The following is a 22,919-nucleotide window of genomic DNA, read 5'->3' as shown; positions in this document are numbered from 1 at the left end:
CACATGTATACGTCTACTGAATTTAGATACCAGTATATATTTATCTATGTATTTCTTTCTTTCTCTTTTTTTTTTTTTTTTTTGGTTAACAAGAAGATATTGGAAGATATGAGTGCTTCAGAAGTGCTTAAATGTGGATTGTACAAATCTTGAATAAGAATATCTCACACTTATTCTTACTGCTGACACTAACAAGCAAACATCCTTCCCTGAAGTCTGATTTTATTTATTTTTTATTCATTATTATTATTAGCATTTTTTTTTTTGTCAACAGTGAGAAGCTAAGCTACTCATTATAACGGCAGCAAACGCATCCTTCGGGGCTGACTCAAGCAGAGACTAGATGCACATTTCAGAAACAAACATTTGAAGGGAAGCATGCTTGGACAGTTGATGTTCATACCTTCACTTGAAAGAGTTGTACCCACATGCATGTACTCGATGCTTTTCAATATTGAATACCTACGAGGTTAAAGTCCTTACAATTTCAGAAAAAGCAATTTACAGACACATAAACAAACTCCAGATATACACATGTGTAGTAATCATTGTATGGTTTGTTTATCTCTGCTGCAGCATATAATTCAACTGGACATACTCACAGTGACAACCACCTCAGGCACATCAGCTGCCAGCAGTTATGCCTCAATTATAATCTTGTCATTATCATCCCAAGCTCTTTTTCTCCCTCATATTTCAACGATTTCAATGATGCAATTTTTGCAATGGGGGAAAAACTAAAACAGAAACAATCTGAAAAACACACTAAATGACAACAACATCTGATTGTCAATGAGGAGGTATAACTTCCCTTTCGCCTCAAGGTCTGCAGTCTTGTCAACAACATATTTTTCTTTTCTTTTTCATTCTTTTTCCCCCTTCTTTTTGCACATATGAGCTTGGACAAGGCACTCCTCATCCTCAGGTTACAAACTAGGACCAGGGGGTCTCTGAGGCTACAGTATAATCTCCATAGCAACCAAAGCATCTGCATCACGCAGCAACTTCATTTCACATGATGCACACAAGGGACGTGTCTGGTGTGAACGATGCACATCTTTCTCCACTGTCTGTTTCTCTCCCAATCTGACTCGTTGATAAATTTCTCTTACAGCAAGGAGTTGTAAGGAGCCTAAAAATTCAGATGCATCTTTCCTGCCATCACCATGGTGACCCATCCACCCCTCTGACAAGAGTTAGTTCAAGGGTTTTCAAGCTTCGCCAGACGCTATGCATCGTAGTCGTCATCGCTGTCATCGTCGTCCTTGCTTTCACCCTGAGAGAAGCTGGCGTGGGGCATGGTGTACGAGCCCATGGCCGGCGTGTTGCCGGTGAGGGCGCCGTGCTGCAGAGGTAGGGGCTGAGGCATGCTGGGAGGGAATGCGGTGCCAGGCATCTGGTGCACCGACTGGTGCGGTAAACTAGAGTCAGCGATATTGAGGAGACAGCAAAATATGCGCATGAGAACTATCAAGTAATATGTCTGGCACAATATCAAAACCTGAAGCAAACATTTAATGACACACACAGAGCTATAACACAAAGAATGAACTTGAATCACTGCACACCTGTCCTGAAATGTACCACTTTAAGGTACTACAAGGAATGAACACAATATCTACCAATTTCAATTTCAATCTATTTTCGTATTTCTCAATGAAAAATGCATGAAATATAACAAAATATGATACATAATGCCCAGCTTGGATATGCAATAAGAATTTACTAACATACATTGTAGAACACAACAGTCAAAATGTCTTGGTTTGAAAATTACGCAAATAACATTTAGAGGCAACATTTGGACCATAAATTATATGGAAAACTGTGTCTGTGACATACAAAAGGGAATACAATTTCAGTTTGTAAGAATTTAAAGTAGCTCACAATTCTTGTGAAAATACAAATAACCCAAATATAACCAGATACTTCGGACCATAAAAATTTTCTCAAATTGTTAAGAACCTGCATTAAAACACACACCCATAGATTGAGTACTACAAAAATACATGTGTAGGCCTCCAGACAGTCACAACACATTAAGTCTTACTGACAGACGAGAAAATTGGAGAGTATTTTGATGTACTTGTTTACAGACCTATTCTGATGGACATTTGGCACTGCAGGTGAAGCTTTGTGGAGTGACGATGATGATGACGATGGAGCGATTGATGGCACTCTGCTATCACCGGCGGGATGAGCGTGCCTCTCTTCCTTTGCGGACTCATCTGATTCAAAGGAATCCTGAAATGAGAGTTGGGGGGGGGGGGGGGCGGTAACGACATAAAAACAAGAAGAATGTTGTATGAGAGGAAATGTTCTATCCTATCTGATAATAGGGAGCTTTAGATTTTCGCGACAAGACGTTCAGAGGACAAACCCTTTTCTGAGTATGCACAAAACCGCTCATCAAAAGCAATCTATTTATAGCTCTTGTTGTCTGAGTTTTCACTGCACGTTCTGGGCTATTTTTATGTCCGCTCAATTCATGACACAGAGAGCAACTAAATGCAATGATCATATGGGGCCCCATTTTATTTTTAATAGGTTGCGTTCTCACGTAATCTAAAGCTACTTTTCAGCACGATGCAGGGAGAGAGGAGAATGTCCAATGCAATCGTCATCTCAAAGGTCTGTATCGCAAAACTAAAGCTCCCTAATCAGGCAGATTGTTGGAAACCTGCTACGTTCTTTTCAGTCCAGTAGGCTGACAGAAATTCAAGTATTCCTTTGTCACGAGCCAGGTTAGAGTTAGGTAGCACAGTGGTAACAATTCACAAAGTCCTGGACTTGTTAGCAGGAGATTCTTTGGGTTTGACCTAACACAGTGTGTGCATTTTTTCAATTTTTAATAGGATATCAAAATATTAACTGCCATGTCCCTTTTGACCCAGGCACACAAATTGGCAGTCAATAATGTTGTAGTTATTATGATGGCTGGAACTGTCGAGAGAACAATACCTAGTGAGGTGGTTACTCTCATGAATAAGTCCATGACGTCGTAAAATAACATTTTTGACAAGAGTAGTGAAAGATAATCTGTATGAGTGGAGTAATGCCCTTTGTGGAATCCACTCTCTAGTTTCATACTTTTCCTCGCACTGTTGATCCACAACTGATCAAATTGCTTGTTAATGTACAAATGTCGTAACTTGCTCTTGATCCAATAGCCCTCATTGAATGTAAAACAAATTGAAATAAGTAAAGTGGCTTAAGTCATATATTGCTCTCTGACCATGACTCTTAGGCTAATGACCTGAAATCATGACCCCAAATAAAATATATTTTTGTATTACATCTCATTCAAACATAAACACACAAAAGGCAGAAAGCGACAAACTACCTCTGAGGCATTATGAGCTGCGTTTGTGTGCACAAGGAATGCACTTTTTCTTTTTACTCTCCTTTTTTTTTTTAAAACAGAGGATATGATTTTTCATGACTTGCAACACAATTGGCAGTGCCACTCACCTCATCAGATGACGTTTCGTCAACAGACTGTATGCTGCTCTGAGCCGAGGTATTCCTGTTTATTCCATGCTTTCTCCTAGGCAGAAGTGAGACAGGAAAACAAAATAAGATCCATGATATCAACTGGCTTCCTTCGTGCAAAATCTGCTTGAGACACTTGCATAACTTACAAAATATACTCTAACAAAATTAAAGAGAATTACTTATTATTAGTATTTTTGCATAACTTACAAAATATACTCTAACAAAGAGAATTAGTTGTATTACAGGACAAGTCCACCTTCATATACATTAGGATTGAGAGAATGCAGCAATATCAGTAGAACACATCAGTGAAAGTTTGAGGAAAATCGGACAATCCGTTCAAAAGTTATGAATATTTAGAGTATCTGTGTAGTCACTGCTGGATGAGAAGACTACTACAGTGTATGATGTCACATGCATACAACTATATAAGGAAAATAAAAAGAGAATTTCACAAAACTTTACTTTTTGAATAAAGTGCACATTTCTTTGACTTGCTACTGACGTATGTTAAGGGTAATATCATTCCCCCGCCTTCTGAAAGAGAGAAGTCGAGTGTTCTTTTGTTATATGGTAATGGTAATGGTAATGGTTTATCTAAAAAAAAATCATTTGCAACCATGAACATGGCTGAATTGCAGAATTTTGTACAGTGTAATATTTCATTTTATGGTGATAACATACATAATCATACAATCAGTCTACGATTAAAAGATAAAACTACACAATTATATATACATATATATAAATGATCACAAGCTTACTTAGTCTTTTCATCCAGCCGTGACTGAGCAGAAACTTCAAAAATTCATTACTTTTGAACAGATTGTCCGATTTTCCTCAAACTCCCATTGATGTGTTCTACTATTGTTGCTGCATTCACTCAACCCACATGTCTATGACGGTGAACTTGTCCTTTAAGGAGAATTATAAGGGATATAGACTGACAGACCATCTTCGTCAAGCGAGCTCTGCGGAAAAGGGTTGCCAATGAGACTCTTGTTCAGACTAACTAAGTATTGATCAGACAAATTAAATATTATCGAGAATTAATACATAATTCTCTTTAATTCAATTAACTCATTATTTATTTCTAGACTATATCTGGGAATCTGATTGCTCTCTTTTTCTTCAAAGTAAAAGACAGAAATTCTTTTCATAGTAACAAAAGAAAAAATTGAAAATGTAATTTCAAAACACGTTTCCTTCTAAACTAATAATTCTTGGATTTGTTTGTTTTTGCTAGGTCTGTTAAGTGCCTTAGTACCATGTTTCTCCAAAACACAATTACTATCTGGAAGTGTTTTCTATAAATTAAATTTTGCATGCTGCTGGGCACGAGTTTTGAATCAATATGACCTCCACGACATGAAGGGGGGGGGGGGTGTGGGGGAGTCAGCTTAGCTTAACGTTTCATTCACTTTAGCCAAGGTGCATCTCATGATATCAAACAAGTCTCTTTGAATTTGGAAATCCCTAAGTTATAGTTATGTTACATGCTTGTCATGATATGGTACATACATGCCACTTGAGATGATAATAACGCTCCCAGGAAAACAGGAGAAAATAATAAAAGAAAAAGAAATGTATTTAGGTAAGCAAGTACGATAGTACATGTACTGGCTGTGCAAAAACTTGTATGCATAATACAAGTCCTCTTAAGGACTACCTTGAGTTAGCGTGCTTCTCAGCAGAGTAGGATCCACTGTGATTTGGTTCCTCATCCTCACAAGATATGGTTGGTACGTTCTCCACCAGGTCTCTCAGGAAGTCAAACTTGCTCTCCTGCTCAATGCACTGCTTTCTGCAAAGGAGGGAGTCAAACCATGAGTCAATAATTACCTCAATCAAGGAAGGAGGTTATGTTTTCATCGGTGTTGTTTGATTGTTCATCTGTTTGCCAGCTAACTCAGAAAGTTGTGAACGGATTTGAACGAAGCTTGCAGGAAAAGTCGATAATGACACAAGGAGCAGATGATTACATTTTGGTACTGATATGGGAATTTGAATAGATTTTTAAAGGTTTTTAATCTTTTAGCTCAGAAGTTCAAGCTGCGCATATTTGAGATTTGCATATATCCTCTAAAGTGCATGCTCTGCTCGGGCAAGGCGCTGCGCAGCTGGAAGCCGATGACATAAACATAAGGTTTCTATATTTGAAAACTGAGTAATTTTCAGCATGCGTGTAAGGGTGGAAATGAGCTGCTTCGTGAAGGTCTGCGCTCTACAAGTGCTTTTCTAGTTCTTTATACAATCTTTAATACAGCCAAGTGAGCAAGAGGTTGAGAGGGAGAGAGAGAGGGAGGGTGAGAGGGAGGGGAGGGGAGATGCCATTAGTAGCTACTATGGCTATCTTGTGTCAGTCAGTATTCCAGTTCATAATAGACTAGTATGCCAGCCAACTGTACATCTGCATCGAGGCAACAGTATGGATGGTTCTTCTTTGGCACATTTTTACACACACTACAAGTCCGACAACAAAAACCCATCATGTCACAGTCCTTATGCCATAGTCTGGAAGGCGCTACTTGTCCTAAGTTCATCATAATTACTAGCTAGACAGGAGAGTTTCATAGAGGGCATCAACTTTCAGATCTCAGAGTTTACTTACATGTGTGATGTCGTCAACGTCTTGGCGTTCCTCGATAGGGTGTGCTCAGATGACTTTGTAATCAGAGCCTCCACAAATATTTCAAGTGCCTTGGCTGAAATGCACAGATATGCAAGGAAGAGTTCTTCGTCAAGGATAAAGACATCTGCTGGCACGGAAGTGAATATCCTCTATCCCTATCTGTCAGTGGTTTGGAGACTCATTGTGCTAACTAAACAAGGCTAGTTACATCAAAACACAACCACCATGCTGTCATCCTCTTTCCCGTCACTTTCCTCTTCTTCCATTCCTCCTCCTTCTCCCTCACATTACTCTTGATCTCACTTTCTTCCTACTTTCCAAAATCTTCTATCCAGCATGTCTGATACCCTTTCTGTCTCTCTGATCAAATTTCATACACATTTTGTGCTTTCTCTATAATTATAAAACTCTACTTCCGGACATACATGTCATCTCAAATGAAATCATACCAGTGGCAGTAACGAAAATCTAATCCCAGTGATCTCAATAATAACTAGAAATGTCGCTACAGCGACTGGTTATACCCCCGCCAAACAACATTTCATAAGCTTTGGTCAAAACAACATTTCATACGCTTTGGTCAAAAAACTGAGGAAGTAGTTAAATCCGCAAGATCTTTCCTTGATCTTCTGCCATTAATATGCCGTTACCATGGCAACGTACTTTTGGGTACTGTCGAAAAATGCGTCTTGCACATCTACAACCAAAGGCACACATCTGTACCAGGTTTCATGGAAATTGGGCAAAAACTGAGGAAGTAGTTTGCAACACAAAATTTTCCATCATTTTGGCTCATAATATGTGAGCTGTTACCATGGCAACATACTTTTTGTCACTGTCAAGAAATGTGTCATGCTGACCTATATCCTAAGACAAACATTCAATATGAATTCCATGAGAATTGGAAGAACACTGATGAAGCAGTTTTGCCATGAATCATTTTGCCCTATGTTACCAATAACATGCCGTTACCATGGCAACGCACTTTTTGCCACTGCGGAAATATGTGTCTTGCACATTAACATATTCAGATGAACATCTGTACCTAATTTCATAAAAATTGATCAAAAACTGTGGGAGGAGTTCGCGACGCAAGATTTGTACCCATTTTTGCCCATAATATGCCGTTACCATGGCAACGTACTTTTGGGTACTGTCAAAAAATACGTCTTGCACATCTACAACCCAAGGCACACATCTGTGCCAAGTTTTATGGGAATCGGTTGAAAACTGAGGAAGTAGTTCGCGACGCAAGATTTGCAACGGACCGACCGCCCGACCGCCCGCCCGACCGACCGCCCGACCGACCGACCGTCCGCTGATTCCTATATACCCCCTTCAAACTTCGTTTGGCGGGGGTATAAAAACAGGGCCACATTAAGCAATATTCTTACTCTCTCATCCACATCTTGGCACTCACTAGAATGGTGCATGCGTCAACATTAAATAATATTATGACTGTCTACAGCATATGAGGGTCTAGCACCATCAGGGGACCGTTTCATGAAACTTTTTGTCAGTGATTTACACTGACAACTGTTAAAAGCTACTGAAATCCTTAGGTCTGATTGGCTGATAGCAAATTTGTCGGTGAAAACCTCCGACAAACTCGTTGATGAAACGCCCCCCAGGAGTGATGATGAAGAAAGGATACAGATAAGTACTGGTACTGGAGCTGCCACTTTTCCAACATCCTCGTCTTTCTGCATGATTTTCTTGATGCGAGCCTGCAATATCAAAGCACAAGAAAATGTTACTGCATTGTTATAAATATACAGTAAAGGAACACATCTTTCACAATAGTCTTCTAAATTTTTGATGCCCCTATTTCTAGATACTGTTTTTCCCCCCTTTTTTTACCACTCCCAACAGAAGATGTCAGCGAATTGCCGCTGACATTCCGATGCATTTAGTGTAGACAAGAACTTTCGCGTATATTTAATTTCGTGAATCTTGGCTCTTGTGAAATTCGCAAAATTAAAATGCATGCGAACATTCCTCATTTTGCAGTAATTGAATATATACCAGTCTGTAAATTGAAATATCGAATAGGGGAGATAGTGCGACCCAGTGACTTCTAGGTCATTTTTGAAGAGCCTGCGGAGGCGCCAATGCATTTTTTTATCCACATATATATATCACACTGAAAGTGAAAAATGTTATAAAGTTAAAACTCCTGCAGCCAGAAAGAAAATCTTTTTTTTTGTCTAGATATGTGAAAATACCGCAAATTCGCAAGTCGCCCTATCGACCACAACACTGTCCAAATTTTGACCGCCTGCTAGACCAACATGTAGAAACCTATACGCTTTTGCACACAGTCGAACCTTGGTGCCGGTGCCGATACAAACATTAGAATTCTCTAGACGCTACGTCCCTTGTACGTTTGTCTATTATTATTAAGTAGGATATCCACATAAAATCTAGACCTAGGGGTCTAGACAGAGCAGAGGAGCGCTAGAAAAAGGTCACTAGATACTGCCATTTCAGCAATTGTGCACTTTACAGCCCTATATTATCGGTGCGAGATTTCACCCTAATTGAGCAATGCACGCGAATTCGAGTGCCTATCAGGCACCGCGGGTTCGACAGCATGTCTTCCAGCACTTTACTGTGTGCATGTGTGCGAGATTTCGCGTTGGGATGTAGTGTGTGAGAATGTGTCAACGTGTGTGTGCGTGATGAAAGCATTTACGGTACGCCAAATGGTAGACAGAAAGATCCGTCTGTCCGGAGGACTCTTTTTATATTTTGCCATTAATGCTGTCCTCCGTAGACAGACGGAAGGTTGCAGTACCCATTGCTGTGTGGATGTTCTTAACCACTGTCTCTATGGAAAATTGGGTGAGGTACAAGTACCTCACCCTTCTCGATTGCGTCTAATTCATGGCCCTAGGTCGGCAAATTTAAGCTTGTATAGTGAAATTAGCTCTTTAAGAATACATTAAACTCACCAGATTAATGAATAATCCAAAATTTTAGTAGAATTTTCAACGTAAAACACAGCCTGTCGGGTTGTCACGTTCAAACTGCAGAAACATACACTATGAATCTATTAGCCAATCACATGCGAGGTAGTTTCTACGTGTTTGTTTTACTAAAACACGTACCTCGCATGTGATTGGCTTACACTAGTTACAGATTCAAAATGGCGACCCACAGCTTGCGAACGACGATGTTGCGATATCGATAAAATGTCTGCGTTATAACCGAGTTTATGTGAGTATTTCGATTGCACAATTGAGAAATTTATCCCAAATATTGCTGCATAATGTGTCATGTCATGTCAAACTTGTTTGAATGTAAAAAAGCTGTCTGAAATTTGGTATATCGTAACGTTTGATCTGTGCGCGACTGCTCCACACAGGAGCCGCAATCATTGACTTCGGTCTGTATACGGAGGGGATCCGTGAAGCCAGACGCAGTCTCCGCGGAACATTCCCCGACGGTCAGATACAGACCGATCTTTCGGTCAAGCCAAATGGTTGCCCTTCCCTGCCTAGACAAACAGGGTGACTGTGCATTGGCACACAACGGAATGCAATGAGTGGTAAACTTTCGCCCTTCAATCATGATTTTAAATGAATGAATTCTGTGTTCATATTTTAAGCAGGGGATCACTAATCAACCTATCGCAGAGGACATATGTCCACTCACGGCCTTGGTGAAATCATTTCGTGAAATAATAATTAAAAAAAACCAAAATCTTATCCAGATTCATGATCAGTCTGTTAGTATTTATTTCATAAAGACCTACACAGTTACCGTTTAACAAGCCCGACCAGACGCCGTGCAAAGTGTGTACAGCTACCGATTTACAGGCAGCCACTACATGGACACACACACACACACACACACAGAGCCTCGCCTGCGTGATTGGTTTGCGCGATTTGTGATGGGGTCGGATGGGATGAATGAAGGAGGCATACAAATACGTAACCGTTGTGGCAAGTTGGCACAAGCTAGGATGTTCAAAAATGGAATCTATTGTATTGCACACTACTGCCAACTTTCTTACACTTTGCGCCATGATCATGGCAGATGCAACATTGTAGTCTTTAATGTAGATCTGAAAGCTCGATAATCCTGTATCGGAGAGCAAAGGCTGGGCTGGCACGGTACGCAAAATTGCGATCGCCCAGTGTTCGATGTGTCAGCTCCGCAGAAGTGCAGTGATTATGAGGCAGGCTTTCAGTTTTAGTGACCTTATCACTTGTCAAACAGCATTCCTTACAGCAAGAGAAGTTCGCCAGCTGCTCAGTGCAAGGTGGTTCATTCATGGGATATCACCTTGGTTGACGGCGAATGAGGTACCGATAATACTAAATAGGGCTGTAACAAAGTGCACAATTGCCGCAATTTCATACAAAACAGCAAAGACTGAGTAAATTCTGGCAACACGACACTCATTGTTGTAAGTCAAACTTGACACGAAAGAAATGCCCATATAGACATATTTCTAGCCGATGCTGTCACACTCCACTGCAATAGTGGCAGAATGTAATACATGTATTCAGTGTTGTGAGGACGTGATTAGACGGCTGCGATGCTATGCCTATGTAACACGTCACGATTAATAATCCAACATAATTTTCAGTACATGGGACACGTCATATTATTGCGTGACAGTATTCAAAGAGCTGCACAAAACATGATACTCACAGGAGGGAATCGAGCATTGTACTTTTTCTTTTTACTTGGCATCTTTCTGACTCGTTGGGAAGAGGGGATACTTTCAAATCACCGATTCCAATATGTGGAAATGAAACGTGACACCGACCCAGAGACCCGACCAAAATTTCCCAGGTCCTGGAGCTTCATGCAGTACTAGTAGTAGTCGGTTTTGGCACTAGAGAGGACGCTCTTCTGAAAATGCGTTTCATATCACACATCCGTCATGCAGCAGGTGAAATTCTGTTACGTAACATTCGTCAGGGAGTTGGGAGGGAGAACCTCCCCAATTGGTACCCCCCAATTATATTCTGGGTGTTGGCGGTACATCATTCAGTACCAGTAGTACCTTGATACCTTGATGTACATGAAGCTATACTGGGATGAACTCGAGCTGTGTGTCGTGAGGGGGTGTCAGTAGTGGTTGAACGTGACCGAGTTCACTCGATCAGTTCCATGGCCGTCGCTAACTAAGAGTTACTAGTATACTTTTTTAAGTATCAGCGGTGAATGTGGTAGGCCTATTGAAGTAATCGAGGAGGATTCGTAAACTTATGTCATTCAAACCATTAGTTGTCCCAGTCAAACAATAGATTTAATCAATCAAGTTTGAGGACCACCCAACTCACGACAATTGGTAATGTGGTTTAAAAGATTACATTTATCAGCCAGTTCACAGAACTGTATACTTTACTTGCAATCTAATTTTCCTTTTTCCAGCGAGCTGCCAGAACCTTGAACCATCTGCCGGACCCTTGGTCGAGATTACCAACCCATCAAGAGATGCAACCTCCTGTTGGGTCACACATGCTCTAAGCAAAGAGGCATGTTTTTCACTTTAACTATGCATGGTCATTTTTATTGTAGGCCCGTGACCGTTCACAGTCCCAATCGTCTGGCGTGAACACGGTACAACCTCTAAAGGTTGTGCTAGACAAAGTGGGACTGTGAACGGGGTATTATTCACCATATACCACTTCTCACTGACCCACGACACTTCACCCATCCCGGGATTATAGGTCCCCCAGGAGCTGATGAAAGGGATCCATACCAGGTACCCAGTGGTACTTCAAGATTCTTGGTTGAGCATGTGTAGACAAAGTTCATTGCAGACTTTCCCTTGAAATTGACTTGTAACTGATATACAAGTGTATCAAACACACACACACACACACACACACACACACACACACACACACACACACACACACACACACACACACACACACACACACACACACACACACACACACACACACACACACAAAAAATATAGGTCTTCATGAACACTAGCTGTGTTAGAAATAACCATGTATGGACTACTAAGTGCACATAATATGTCACTGCAGAGGTAAATGTGCATTCTTTCCATTGAATCAATAAAAGACATTCACGCAGCACTTACATTATATGGGTACCACTTTCTTCTTGGCTTTTCTTTTTTAATGCTCTTCCAAAAGATTATTACGTGTTTTGTAAATTCTGTGGTTCAAAAGGTAACTGCAGACGAGTGTTAACTGGCTTATATTACCTATGATAAATCTAAATGAGCAGTCAGCTCCAATTCAAGAAGAATAATTATCTCCTTCCCCCTAGTGCAAGCGTATTACAGGCAGTATAAGGATTCCTCACCGACTTTAATTGGTATTACGAAAGGGATTTTCCGATTTACGAAATGCTAAATACAAAAGAGGGATCAAGAGTGAGCGAGGGGGACACATTTTTGAAGGTGGAATCGAGCTCGCGCATTCATCACACTTTTTTTTCCAGCAATCTTTATTCTTCCACATTCAAACATGAAATATAAAGCATTCCATCGACTTGTTTCTGACATAATTATGTTTCGGGTAATGATACATACAAAATAATATCATCAATGAGAAAGAAAACTGGATAGTTGACACTTGGCATTCCAGTCATCAAAAAAATAATAATTGAAACTGAACAAAATACAAAATTGTACATCAAAACACAACGTGGTCATATTGTATATTAACCAAAGACCACCCCAGCTCTCCACAGCTGCTCCTCCTAGAATAATCTATGATGATTTTTCCCCCATCCCCTTCACCCTCTCTTCCCCCTCTTGCACTAGTCGACCCCCAGCTATAGAAAACACATTTTCAAATTTTAGATCCTTAGTAGTTCGAAAACTATATATCAGATGACACTGTCGTTGAGATGAGTAATAGCTGAATAGTGTCCAATTTAGTTGGATGTGATTTGAATTATTATGAAAGCATGAATCAGTTTCATTAAATCCACGATTAATGTTGAAATTAGAAGTTTGAACTTAAACTTGCACATACTACGCACACACACACACACACACACGCACGCACGCACTTCACGCAAAAAACCCCAACAAACTAACTAACAAACCGGAACACAGATACACAAAATACATACAGGCACAGACACTCGCAAATGCATTTATGACAAAGTGGTACATTACCTCTATGCCTATATACGTACATTGGCCTGCAGCCCTCAAGTAGTGCAAGCTTATTACATTTGTATATGGAAATAAGTTCGTCGAATAGGAGTGCACAGGATAATGTTATTATAGGGAAAAGAGAGGAAAAGAGCGTGAGAAGAAAAAAAATAGCAAGAGAGAAAAGAGAGGTCGAAAGGGAAGGAGAAAGAGAGACAGAAAGAGACATACGCATACACTCATACACACACACACGCACGAACACACTGTACATTGAATGGATGCCCACATAAGTATACAAAGTTTTTCGATGTTTTGTTTAAAATAACATTAAACAGTCTTAGAGCTTTAAGATTTCTCTCACTCTTTGACAACGCATCAACAAACTTTTCCTTCATTCGTCCTCTTGACTGGTTAATTTTTGAAAAACAAAAAACAAAAACAAGCAAACAAAGAAACAAAGCAAAACACACACACGAAAAAGTCCCCAAACCAACAATACTGTCGTGGTATCAACCACAATCGTTCGTGATGGCAATTATCAGAGGAAGATTTGTCCTATATGGATGGCATGTCTTTGCGGACAGTTATACCGACCGAGTTTAGTCCAACCTCACTCAGCCCTGATTGTCCGAATCTGATTTCGGGGTCAAATAGAAGGATCGGATACTTGCGGGGAACAAACAGGGTTGACTTCCTATATCGGACACTTCTCTCGATGGCATTGACCCTGAGCGTGCTCCGGAAACGTTTCAAGGGCTATCGCTGGTTTGTCTCCTGACACAATGTCAAACACTACAACTTGATACTTGACTTCCATGCATTATCATCATAATCTTTCCATTATTTATGTACTACAAGTCCCTTACTCTCTGGATAACCAGTGATAATGAAGACATCATACTGACGAGTTGTGGGTTGCCAGGAGCAGAACTTCTTGAATTGTAAGTATTTGTATTTTTTGTACGTATTTTAGCTGTCAATCATTGATATGATCAGTCGGGTAACAAAGGGTGTGACAAAACGATATTATGTTGCAGTATTAGTTATCTTATTGCTATCATGTCATTTTTTGTCATCATGTGCGATTTTTTTGTTTTTAGTTTTCTTGTGATTCGTTTATCTTATTTCATATATTATGCTATCAATGTATTTTTCTTAAAAGTACATGTCACATCATTAAATATTACATCAATATATATGTTCTGTATATATCGTATACAGGGGACATGGAGGGCCCAACTCCATATACTTATGTCATATCAACTGAATTTTACAATTTATTGTTCATGTCTTGCTGGAGAACAATGATGATTACGTGAGATTTATAATGTGTTCATGTAAGTATCGTATACTTTATACCTTCCTTTAATTGTGGTAGGCTCACAGAGATTTATAGCTTAATCTAACACTCGCAATCAATGAAATATTTTCTCTATATCGGCTCTAAAGAGAACACTGTTATTTCGACATAGCGTGCCCTTCCTTCGAAATGAAAGGTACATCTAATGTGAGTTTTTGATAATGACGGAATGGTGTTTCAATATGTTTTCATGATTTAGTGGGAATTCAGAGTGACGAATGGAACATCACGTGTATTCTTTCGTTTTTAAAATGAAATTCCGCAACATATCTGACCACAAATGTGAATCACATGAGAAGATGACGTCATCGTCTAAATTTTTTCTATATGTGATTTGTCTATACACAAAGCATATATTACACATTGATGCCTGTTCATGGTCAAGAATTTATAATCTATAACCCGATTCACTTTAAAGTAATTCCTTCGAAGTTAGTGCAAGTCGTCCGCAATAATGTCATACCGAGGTCATTATTCAGTCTTCTTCCGTTCTTTTTTCTTTTTTCTTGCTACGAGTTTTCTTCGAGAAGTAACATTTATGGAAGATTTGTGTTTAAGTCAAATTTGAGAGCTTGTACGGCGATGACGTCATGAAACTCATCTTTGTTGCATGTGACATTGTGATCAATGCACATTGCTCCATGTAAACTTGTGTAACTTTACAACGCTTTTAACCTTCAACAGAGATACAGTCATGTCTTGTTTATTTCAGTGAAGCTTCTATCAATTTCTTTGTTGGATTTTACCCGTGTTAAATATTTTGTTACAGTCATCTTGATCGTGGATGAATATATTCATTTTGATATATTTATATTAGTTCTTATGTTTCATGTGCTCTCTTCCTCCTCAGTCCCCTCTTTTACTATCTATCTATCTCTCTTTAAATCCTTGGGGTTGTCGTAAAGACTTGTCTACAAAAAGGCGAGTACAATCAGACTGTGTAGTAATCAGTCGATACAATGCTGGCTAAAAGCTGATGATTCTTGCCATTCAGTTTCCCCTCTATCTGTTGATCTCGATCTCTTCCCAGCTTTCTCCCCCCCCCCCCCCCCCCCTCTCTCTCTCTCTTCCTTTTCCCTCTCTTGTCAAATTTCTCTCTTGCTCTCTATCTCTCTCTTGATGTCTCTATGGTCTCTCTCCGTCTCTTCCTTTGTATAATTCTTTCTATAGTTCTCCATAACATGTTTGTTCTCTTGCTTGGCAGCAACTCGACATTTTGAGCCCTGTCATTACATGAAAAATAGGAAGGGAATGAGTTCCAAGTGATATGATTATTTATTCAGAAGAACGTTATCTATTTCTTTTGTATACGGGAGTTCTCCAACGTGATTGGCTTCACTTAAAGGGGACGGCTAGTAACTGATAATTGGGAATCAGTGGAAATGCAGGGAGGTGATTGTTCCAATTCTTGTGGGATTCATTTATGAGTACATTATATATCTATTGTTGTGTGAAAATGATTTGCTTCGGAACGGTCTCATATTCAAGTAATGTGCAGTTTAATGCCCCGTCACTGTACAGGCATGCTATCCTGGAAACATTAAACTGCACATTACTTGAATGTGAGACCATTCTGAAGTGAATAATTTTCACACAACAATAGATATATAATGTACTCTTAAATGAATCCCACAAGGATTGGAACAATCATCCCTCGGAATTCCAAATGATACCCACTGATCAGTTACTAGCCATCCCCTTTAAGGTCAGCAAGACCGAGCCCTCCCCCCCCCCCCCCCAAAAAAAAACACACACAAACACAAACAAACAAACAAACAACAACAACAAACAGACAAACAAACAAAACAAGCAAACAAACAACCACTATGTCCGTCTGTTCTTATGGTTAACCTTTAATCCCACCGGGTGATAACAGTTAAGGAAAAAAACAACAACCTTAAATTGTGCTTTGGGGTTACATCAGGGAACGTATGTATAAACCCTTTGGTGTGATGATTATACGGAAACAGTGATCGTAGACCAAGCTTTGATACAAGGGTATTCTGTCATGGCTGGATCGACTGGTTTTATTTCTGCATTCCTTTTAATACATAAATGTAACACAAAGACAATTGAACATGGTCATTTACTATTGCTTAACTCTAAGAGTTTCTTGAAACAGGTAAGTGATAAACAAAGTGTACGATATTATTTTCATGATGATACAAAATGAAGATGAACATGCAGTTGTTATTTCATGGGTATATGCAAACCTAAGATTTGCATGAACCTGTCTTTCAAGGGACAAATAAAGCAACTAAGTAAACTCTTTACGAGAATATTCATGGTTACATGCAGATAACATCTTAACCCTATACAGCCCAAGCTATTTTGACCCCTTCCAGGCCCAAGGGGGGGGGGGGGGGCACATTGTGCTACATAACTTCTGCATTATATGATGTATGACCATCATAATAAAATTTGGCACATGGGTAGAGCAACTCATGCTCTACATGACCCAACATTTGAAATTTCTCAAGGTCACCCACTGAGGGCGCTATTTCCCAAAATATAAAAAATACATAGGAAATATGCTAAAATCATGTTTTTTCTTTCTATTTCTTTATTCCCAGTACATGTATATATTATTTTTATTTTATACCAATCATTGTCATATTTACTACAAAGGAAAAGCAAGTCAACCTTCACTATTTGTTATGGTTGAAATTTCTCAAGGTCAGCATGTGGGGGCGTAATTCATTACAATATAAAAAAACACATGAAACCTATAATGTATTGCTTGGAATGGGTACATTATATTGGTATCACATTTTATATTTCTAAAATATTGAAATTTTGAGTTTGCAGATTGATAATATGATAAACAAATGATATTACAGGCAAAGCTTGTGTGAAGATAACACAAAATAAAAAGGTAGTCTTTGAAAAATGTTGTAATTTCGATTATTGCTATTATATCTTTTGTTTGATGCCTATATCATATAAAAAATAAAGGAAATAATAAGAAGACCATTTCAGGGTAATTCACAAGCATAATTACTTCACATTTTGGTCCTTCAGCAAATTACAGCTGAGAAAACCCCCCATTTCATCAATAATTATATTGTTACCTGAAATTTAAACAGAAAACCATGCAAAATCTGACTAACATGGTTGTAAGTTTACGGTTGCCATGGCAACCAGGAATATCGGACATTTCTAAATTATATATCAAAATGTTTGCAATAAGATTTTAGGAAAAGTCACCAAATTTGGTTGAAATGTGGTAGGGGGCACAATGTGCCCCCCCCCCCCCCTTGGGCTTTATAGGGTTAAACATCATCAGAGAAAACATAAGCACGCATTGCACCGGAAGGAACGTGTGTTTTCCAAACAAACACACTACCATGACCAAAAGGAAGTGACCAAAAGTTCAAATATGGAGCGCAGATCGAGGACGCACTCATGCTGAAACTAGATACAAACTGTCACTATTATGTACTAACTTTGTGACCGCTGTAACCACGGTCATAACATGTGAAAAATACAACAACAACAACAATCGAGTGACAGTGAAGGATACTAGATAATTACATTCAGCCTGCTCTCATTCTACAGGCTGATGTGACTTTGTAAGATACGCTGTAGAGACAATATCCACTCTTTTTCAAATGCCACTTTCCTGATTTCATTATATGTTCTGTTTATCTATACCGCGCAATCTTTCTTTTCAACCACCAGAAATGACTTTATTGTTTTGTGCTCTTCGAACGCCCTTCATTTTCTTTCAAATGCACATGGTTCGGCCACAAAGCAAACCTTGTATGAATTCAAGACCTTTTGACTTGCCTTGATGAAACCATACAAATGAAAAAAAGAAAATAAAACACGCACGCATGCACACACACATGCACACACATACAAAGAAAATAAAAACAAAACATAGAAACAAGTTGACAGAAAAACATTGGTTCGACCATCCTTGTTATGTGCGGCTTATCAAAGCATTTACATTTACTCTCTCTTTTTTTTTTCTCAAAATGACCCTGTGTCGTCAAGACAGCGTAAACATGTCATGTAAGACAGTACCATTATTCCAAAGTACAACATTCTTTCGCTTAGGCTTTCGTGGGAGAATGATAACTAACAGATGTTCGGAATTTCTTCGAAATAAAGACATTAGATCATAAGCTTAAACAACAACGTAAATGTAGACTCACGCTTTAAGGGGACTGCGTAGTACTGGTCGAGGTGAAGATTCAGCTTGTAACGTTTTGCGAAATATTTAGAAACCACTCTATGAAATGTTAAAGAGCAGACAATTCTAATGGGAATCAAAAGTGTATTTGATAAAAATCGGTTTTGAGAGATATCTAAAAACAACGAAACACAAAGAGATCCTAATAAAAGTCGTGACCTGTCAATGTTATTAGGATCACTGTTTTTTGGATATGTCAGCCATTTTGAAGCCAATTTTCATCAAATAAACGTTGAAGCCTTCTTTAAATTACATGCTCTTTCATATTTCATAAGAGGTTTCTCATTATCTCACTAAAAATGTTATAAATATCCCTGACCAAAAGAAGACCAATATCCCTGCTAACCTCTGTTTCGAAAATATTAGAAAGGGTTGTTTACACCAGGCTTTTGAAGTTCTTAGACACCATAAAATTATTTCTGATTATCAATTCGGATTTCGGCAAAAGCATTGCACATCTCATGCAATCTTTAACTTCCTTGATAGGGTTTCAAAAGCGATAGATACATTTCATCATACTATTGGAGTCTTCCTGGACCTCTCCAAGGCCTTTGACACCATAGACCACAGCATACTACTTCACAAATTATCACATTATGGTATCAGAGGAAAGGCCTTGGAGTGGTTCAGGAGTTACCTTACTAATCGAAAACAATTTGTATTTATCAACGGACATGCATCGACTACACAAAATGTTAACTGTGGTGTTCCTCAAGGAAGCTTACTAGGTCCCCTTTTATTTATTCTCTAGGTTAATGATATGTCAAAATCTTCAAACATCCTCTCTTTCTTATTATTTGCGGATGATACCAATGTGTTTTTATCTGATTCTGATTCTGATCGATTAATTGATATTCTAAATAGTGAATTAATGAAGGTACTTCAGTGGATAAGAGCGAACAAATTATCAATAAATTTGCAAAAAACCAAATATATGTTGTTCAGTAATTCGCTGGAAAATTTACCGAGAAATATTTTCCTGGAAGACACAGTCATAGAAGAAGTTTCCTCCATCAAATTCTTAGGTTTGATCCTGGACAATAAACTTACCTGAGGTTCGCATATTGATTCTGTATGTCGTGTTATTTCAAGGAATATAGGTGTTATAAACAAAGTTAAATTTTATCTTCCCAAAAATGTACTTTTTATGTTATATTCTACTTTGATACTACCTTACTTAAATTATGGGATACTCGCATGGGGAAACACTTTTTCTACTTGTACAGAAAGAATATTATTATTACAGAAAAAAGCTCTTCGTATCATTTGTCACGAATCGTGGAGAAGTCATACTAATAACTTATTCCACGAAAATAATATTTTGAAAATTTATGACCTTTATCGTTTGCAATTAGGACAAATCATGTATAAACTCACCAACCATTCTCTCCCCCTTGTGTTTGATTCCATGTTTTTAAAGAATGAAACTGTTCATGCGTATCCAACCCGTCAATCCCATGAATGTAATTTGCCTTTGACTAGGACGGTTTTTGCAAAATCTTTATTCTCCTTTTCTGGACCAAAATTCTGGAATTCTCTGGATAATAATATAAAAGAAGCTTTAAGTTTTATACATTTTCTGTAAAGTTAAAGAATCATCTAAAAACTTCTTACGCAGCATAATAATTCATTCTTCTTTTTTTTTACCTTTGATTTTCAAAGTTGCTGTTGCTTCGTTATTCTTACTACTCTTTCTTCATCAGCGAGCCCGTGCTCTGTGCCTCCAGTGCCCTGGTTATGACCCACCATTTCCCCCCCCCCCCCCTTGTCCACCTCGGACTTACTGCCTTCTTTACTACTATATCTTTCTATCCTCTCATCAATTTTTTTCCTTACAAGAGAGCCGCCATGTGTTTGTTAATGTGCGTCCGTACGTGTGCATGTATGTGTGTATTACTCTGTCTGTCTTTTTTTTTTTGCTACCGCTTAGGGAAATTTGTTGTTGTTGTTTTTTGCAATTATATATTTTTTTCTCTATGAGGGGACTGCATTCTACAAGCTCTGCTTTTTAGCAGTCCCCTCCATTTCCAGCAATATTGTTTATGCATTTACCACAGTGGCGTAACAGTTACTTGTATCTCTGTTGATAATTTATCTGTATCTCTTTTACATTGTTATTCTGTTCATCGCATTGTGGTACTGATTTCATGACGTCTGTGTATATGAGCGTTTCTTTGTATTTCTTATTATTTGTTTGTTGGAAGTGAAATAAATCAACTTGAACTTGAACTTGAATAAACTTGAATCCTCACCTCAACCAGTACTGTACAGTCCCTTTAAGACTTGTACACGTCTAAGAAGGCTGCTTGTGGAATCAGATGAAGAAAAAAGAAAGAAACAAATTCCGAACTGTGAACCGGTGATAACCAGGCCACAGTCATATAATGCGGGATGTCTCGGAATGCCCCCAAAATTGCTTGTCAATATTTATCCTCGGACGCCCGAGGAAACGTTTTGAATGTGTAAACTCTCCCTTGTCTATCACCCTCGCCCTATTTCTCTCTGTCCATCTATCTATCTATCTATCTATCTATCTATCTATCTATCTATCTATCCAGATCCATCCATCTATCTATCTATCTATCTATCTTTCTTTCTATATATCTATCTATATCTATTTATCTATCCATTTATCTATCTATCGATCTATCTATCTTTCTATCAATCTATCTATATCTATCTATCTTTCTATCTATATATATATATCTATCTATCTATATCTATCTATCTATCTATCTTTCTATCTATCTATCTATATCTATCTATCTATATCCATCTATCTATCCATTTATCTATCTATCTATTTATCTATCTATCCATTAATCTATCTATCTTTCCATCCCCCTCTCCGCCTCTTTTTTTTAACTGCCTAATCAAATCGTCTCCGTCTTTCCATGTCTTCTTCCATCCATTCATTTTATTTCATTCCCAACCACACAAAACATTTACATACACATAGTGGCACAAACTCAGTACAATGTTGTAACAAAGAAATACTGTGAATTGACATTGAATAACATGGCATTTCTGATTACACCGAATCAAAATCAGAATTGTTGGACTAAGTGAAAGCAAAGCTTGTGATTTGGAGTCTCTTCGTGGGCAATAACTGATAACTGAACTACTGTCTCTGACTTAACTCTTTATGTGTATTCTTTTATCTTATGTGCGTGTGCATCTTTTTTTTTTTTTGGTTCTTTTTATTTCTACCTTTCTCTTGCATCGCCTATTTTCTTTTGACGTCTCCTGTGATTTCTGTCAGGATGTCTTTGTCTACCCCCAACAAACAAATATATGAATTATAAATAATGTGAGAGAAAATTCCCTCTTTGACTTTCTATTCAAGAGCTTCAGTCTTTAAAATGGAAAACCACAGAAGCTAAAGCACTGCCTCGCCTTTTTCAATTCATCTAAATATATACCAACTAATTCAGAGAGGTTTGGGGGAGGGGGATTGTGACTCCTTCTTAAGGACCGATACAAAGAAAGTTGAACTATTAGCTATTATCATTCAAATATCTCAACAGCATACTACTATACGAAAGGCTCTGATTCCAGTTTGCTTGCATGAGACAAATACTTATGAAATGCTTCAAGAATATATGAATATATATATATATATATATATATATATATATATATATATATATATACACTGAAGAATGACATGTTTTGGCAATATTCATATATGATATTGTCTTGTCTACATAATTAAGGATATACACACTACATGTCCGTGACATATAGCTTCAACAATGTAAGCATACTTCAGGTTTGAGAGGTATCTCGTTCACTCACCATGCAGCATTCAAATTTACCTTTTACCCCTTTGTCATTGTCGTTCGGACTCGGAAAACGTGTTGAAATTGCAATTTAATCTGAATTAAGAAAATGTCATAAGATCTTTTCATAGAGCAGATCTGATTAAAAAAAAACAACAAAGCATTCTTTTGACTTTGAACTTCATCGCTGTGTTTTCTTCCTGTTTGTTTGTTTATTTGTTTTGCCTTTACATTTTATGCCATAAACAGAAACAAACTCAGAGAGAGATGCCGGAATTTTTTACTTTCGTATACAGGACGTCATTACCAGAAATCACTGATTGGCGATAATGGCGATAGAGAGC

The 22,919-nt window shown here is 38.3% G+C and overlaps 1 protein-coding gene across 1 annotated transcript; it reads right to left on the bottom strand.

Moving 5' to 3' along the window:
* Window positions 1-650: 650 nt before the first annotated feature.
* On the bottom strand, window positions 651-10,831 carry LOC139723658 (uncharacterized). Its single transcript, XM_071634884.1, has 7 exons — window positions 10,790-10,831; window positions 7,782-7,854; window positions 6,107-6,200; window positions 5,165-5,299; window positions 3,472-3,547; window positions 2,099-2,244; window positions 651-1,421 (listed from the first exon to the last, which is right to left on the bottom strand). Exons 1-7 carry the CDS (start codon window positions 10,829-10,831, stop codon window positions 1,229-1,231), a joined length of 759 nt encoding a protein of 252 aa, XP_071490985.1. The 3' UTR covers window positions 651-1,228.
* Between the last annotated feature and the right edge of the window lie 12,088 nt (window positions 10,832-22,919).

Source organism: Diadema antillarum, unplaced genomic scaffold (assembly GCF_040938485.1).
Source record: "Diadema antillarum isolate AM-2024a unplaced genomic scaffold, OU_Dant_1.0 scf00000197, whole genome shotgun sequence".
In the NCBI taxonomy this organism is placed as follows: Eukaryota; Metazoa; Echinodermata; class Echinoidea; order Diadematoida; family Diadematidae; genus Diadema; species Diadema antillarum.
The sequence above is the reverse complement of the archived record's forward strand: the minus strand, read 5'-3'. Positions and strand labels throughout refer to the sequence as shown.

Bases quoted from the DNA above. Each gene is read 5' to 3' on its own strand.
- LOC139723658 (XM_071634884.1), bottom strand. From the start codon at position 10,831: ATGCCAAGTAAAAAGAAAAAGTACAATGCTCGATTCCCTCCT. The intron at 3,548-5,164 runs GTAGTCCTTAAG...ACTTCTGCCTAG, and splicing joins GAGAAGCACGCTAACTCAAG to GAGAAAGCATGGAATAAACA. The intron at 2,245-3,471 runs GTGAGTGGCACT...CTCTCATTTCAG, and splicing joins ACGAAACGTCATCTGATGAG to GATTCCTTTGAATCAGATGA.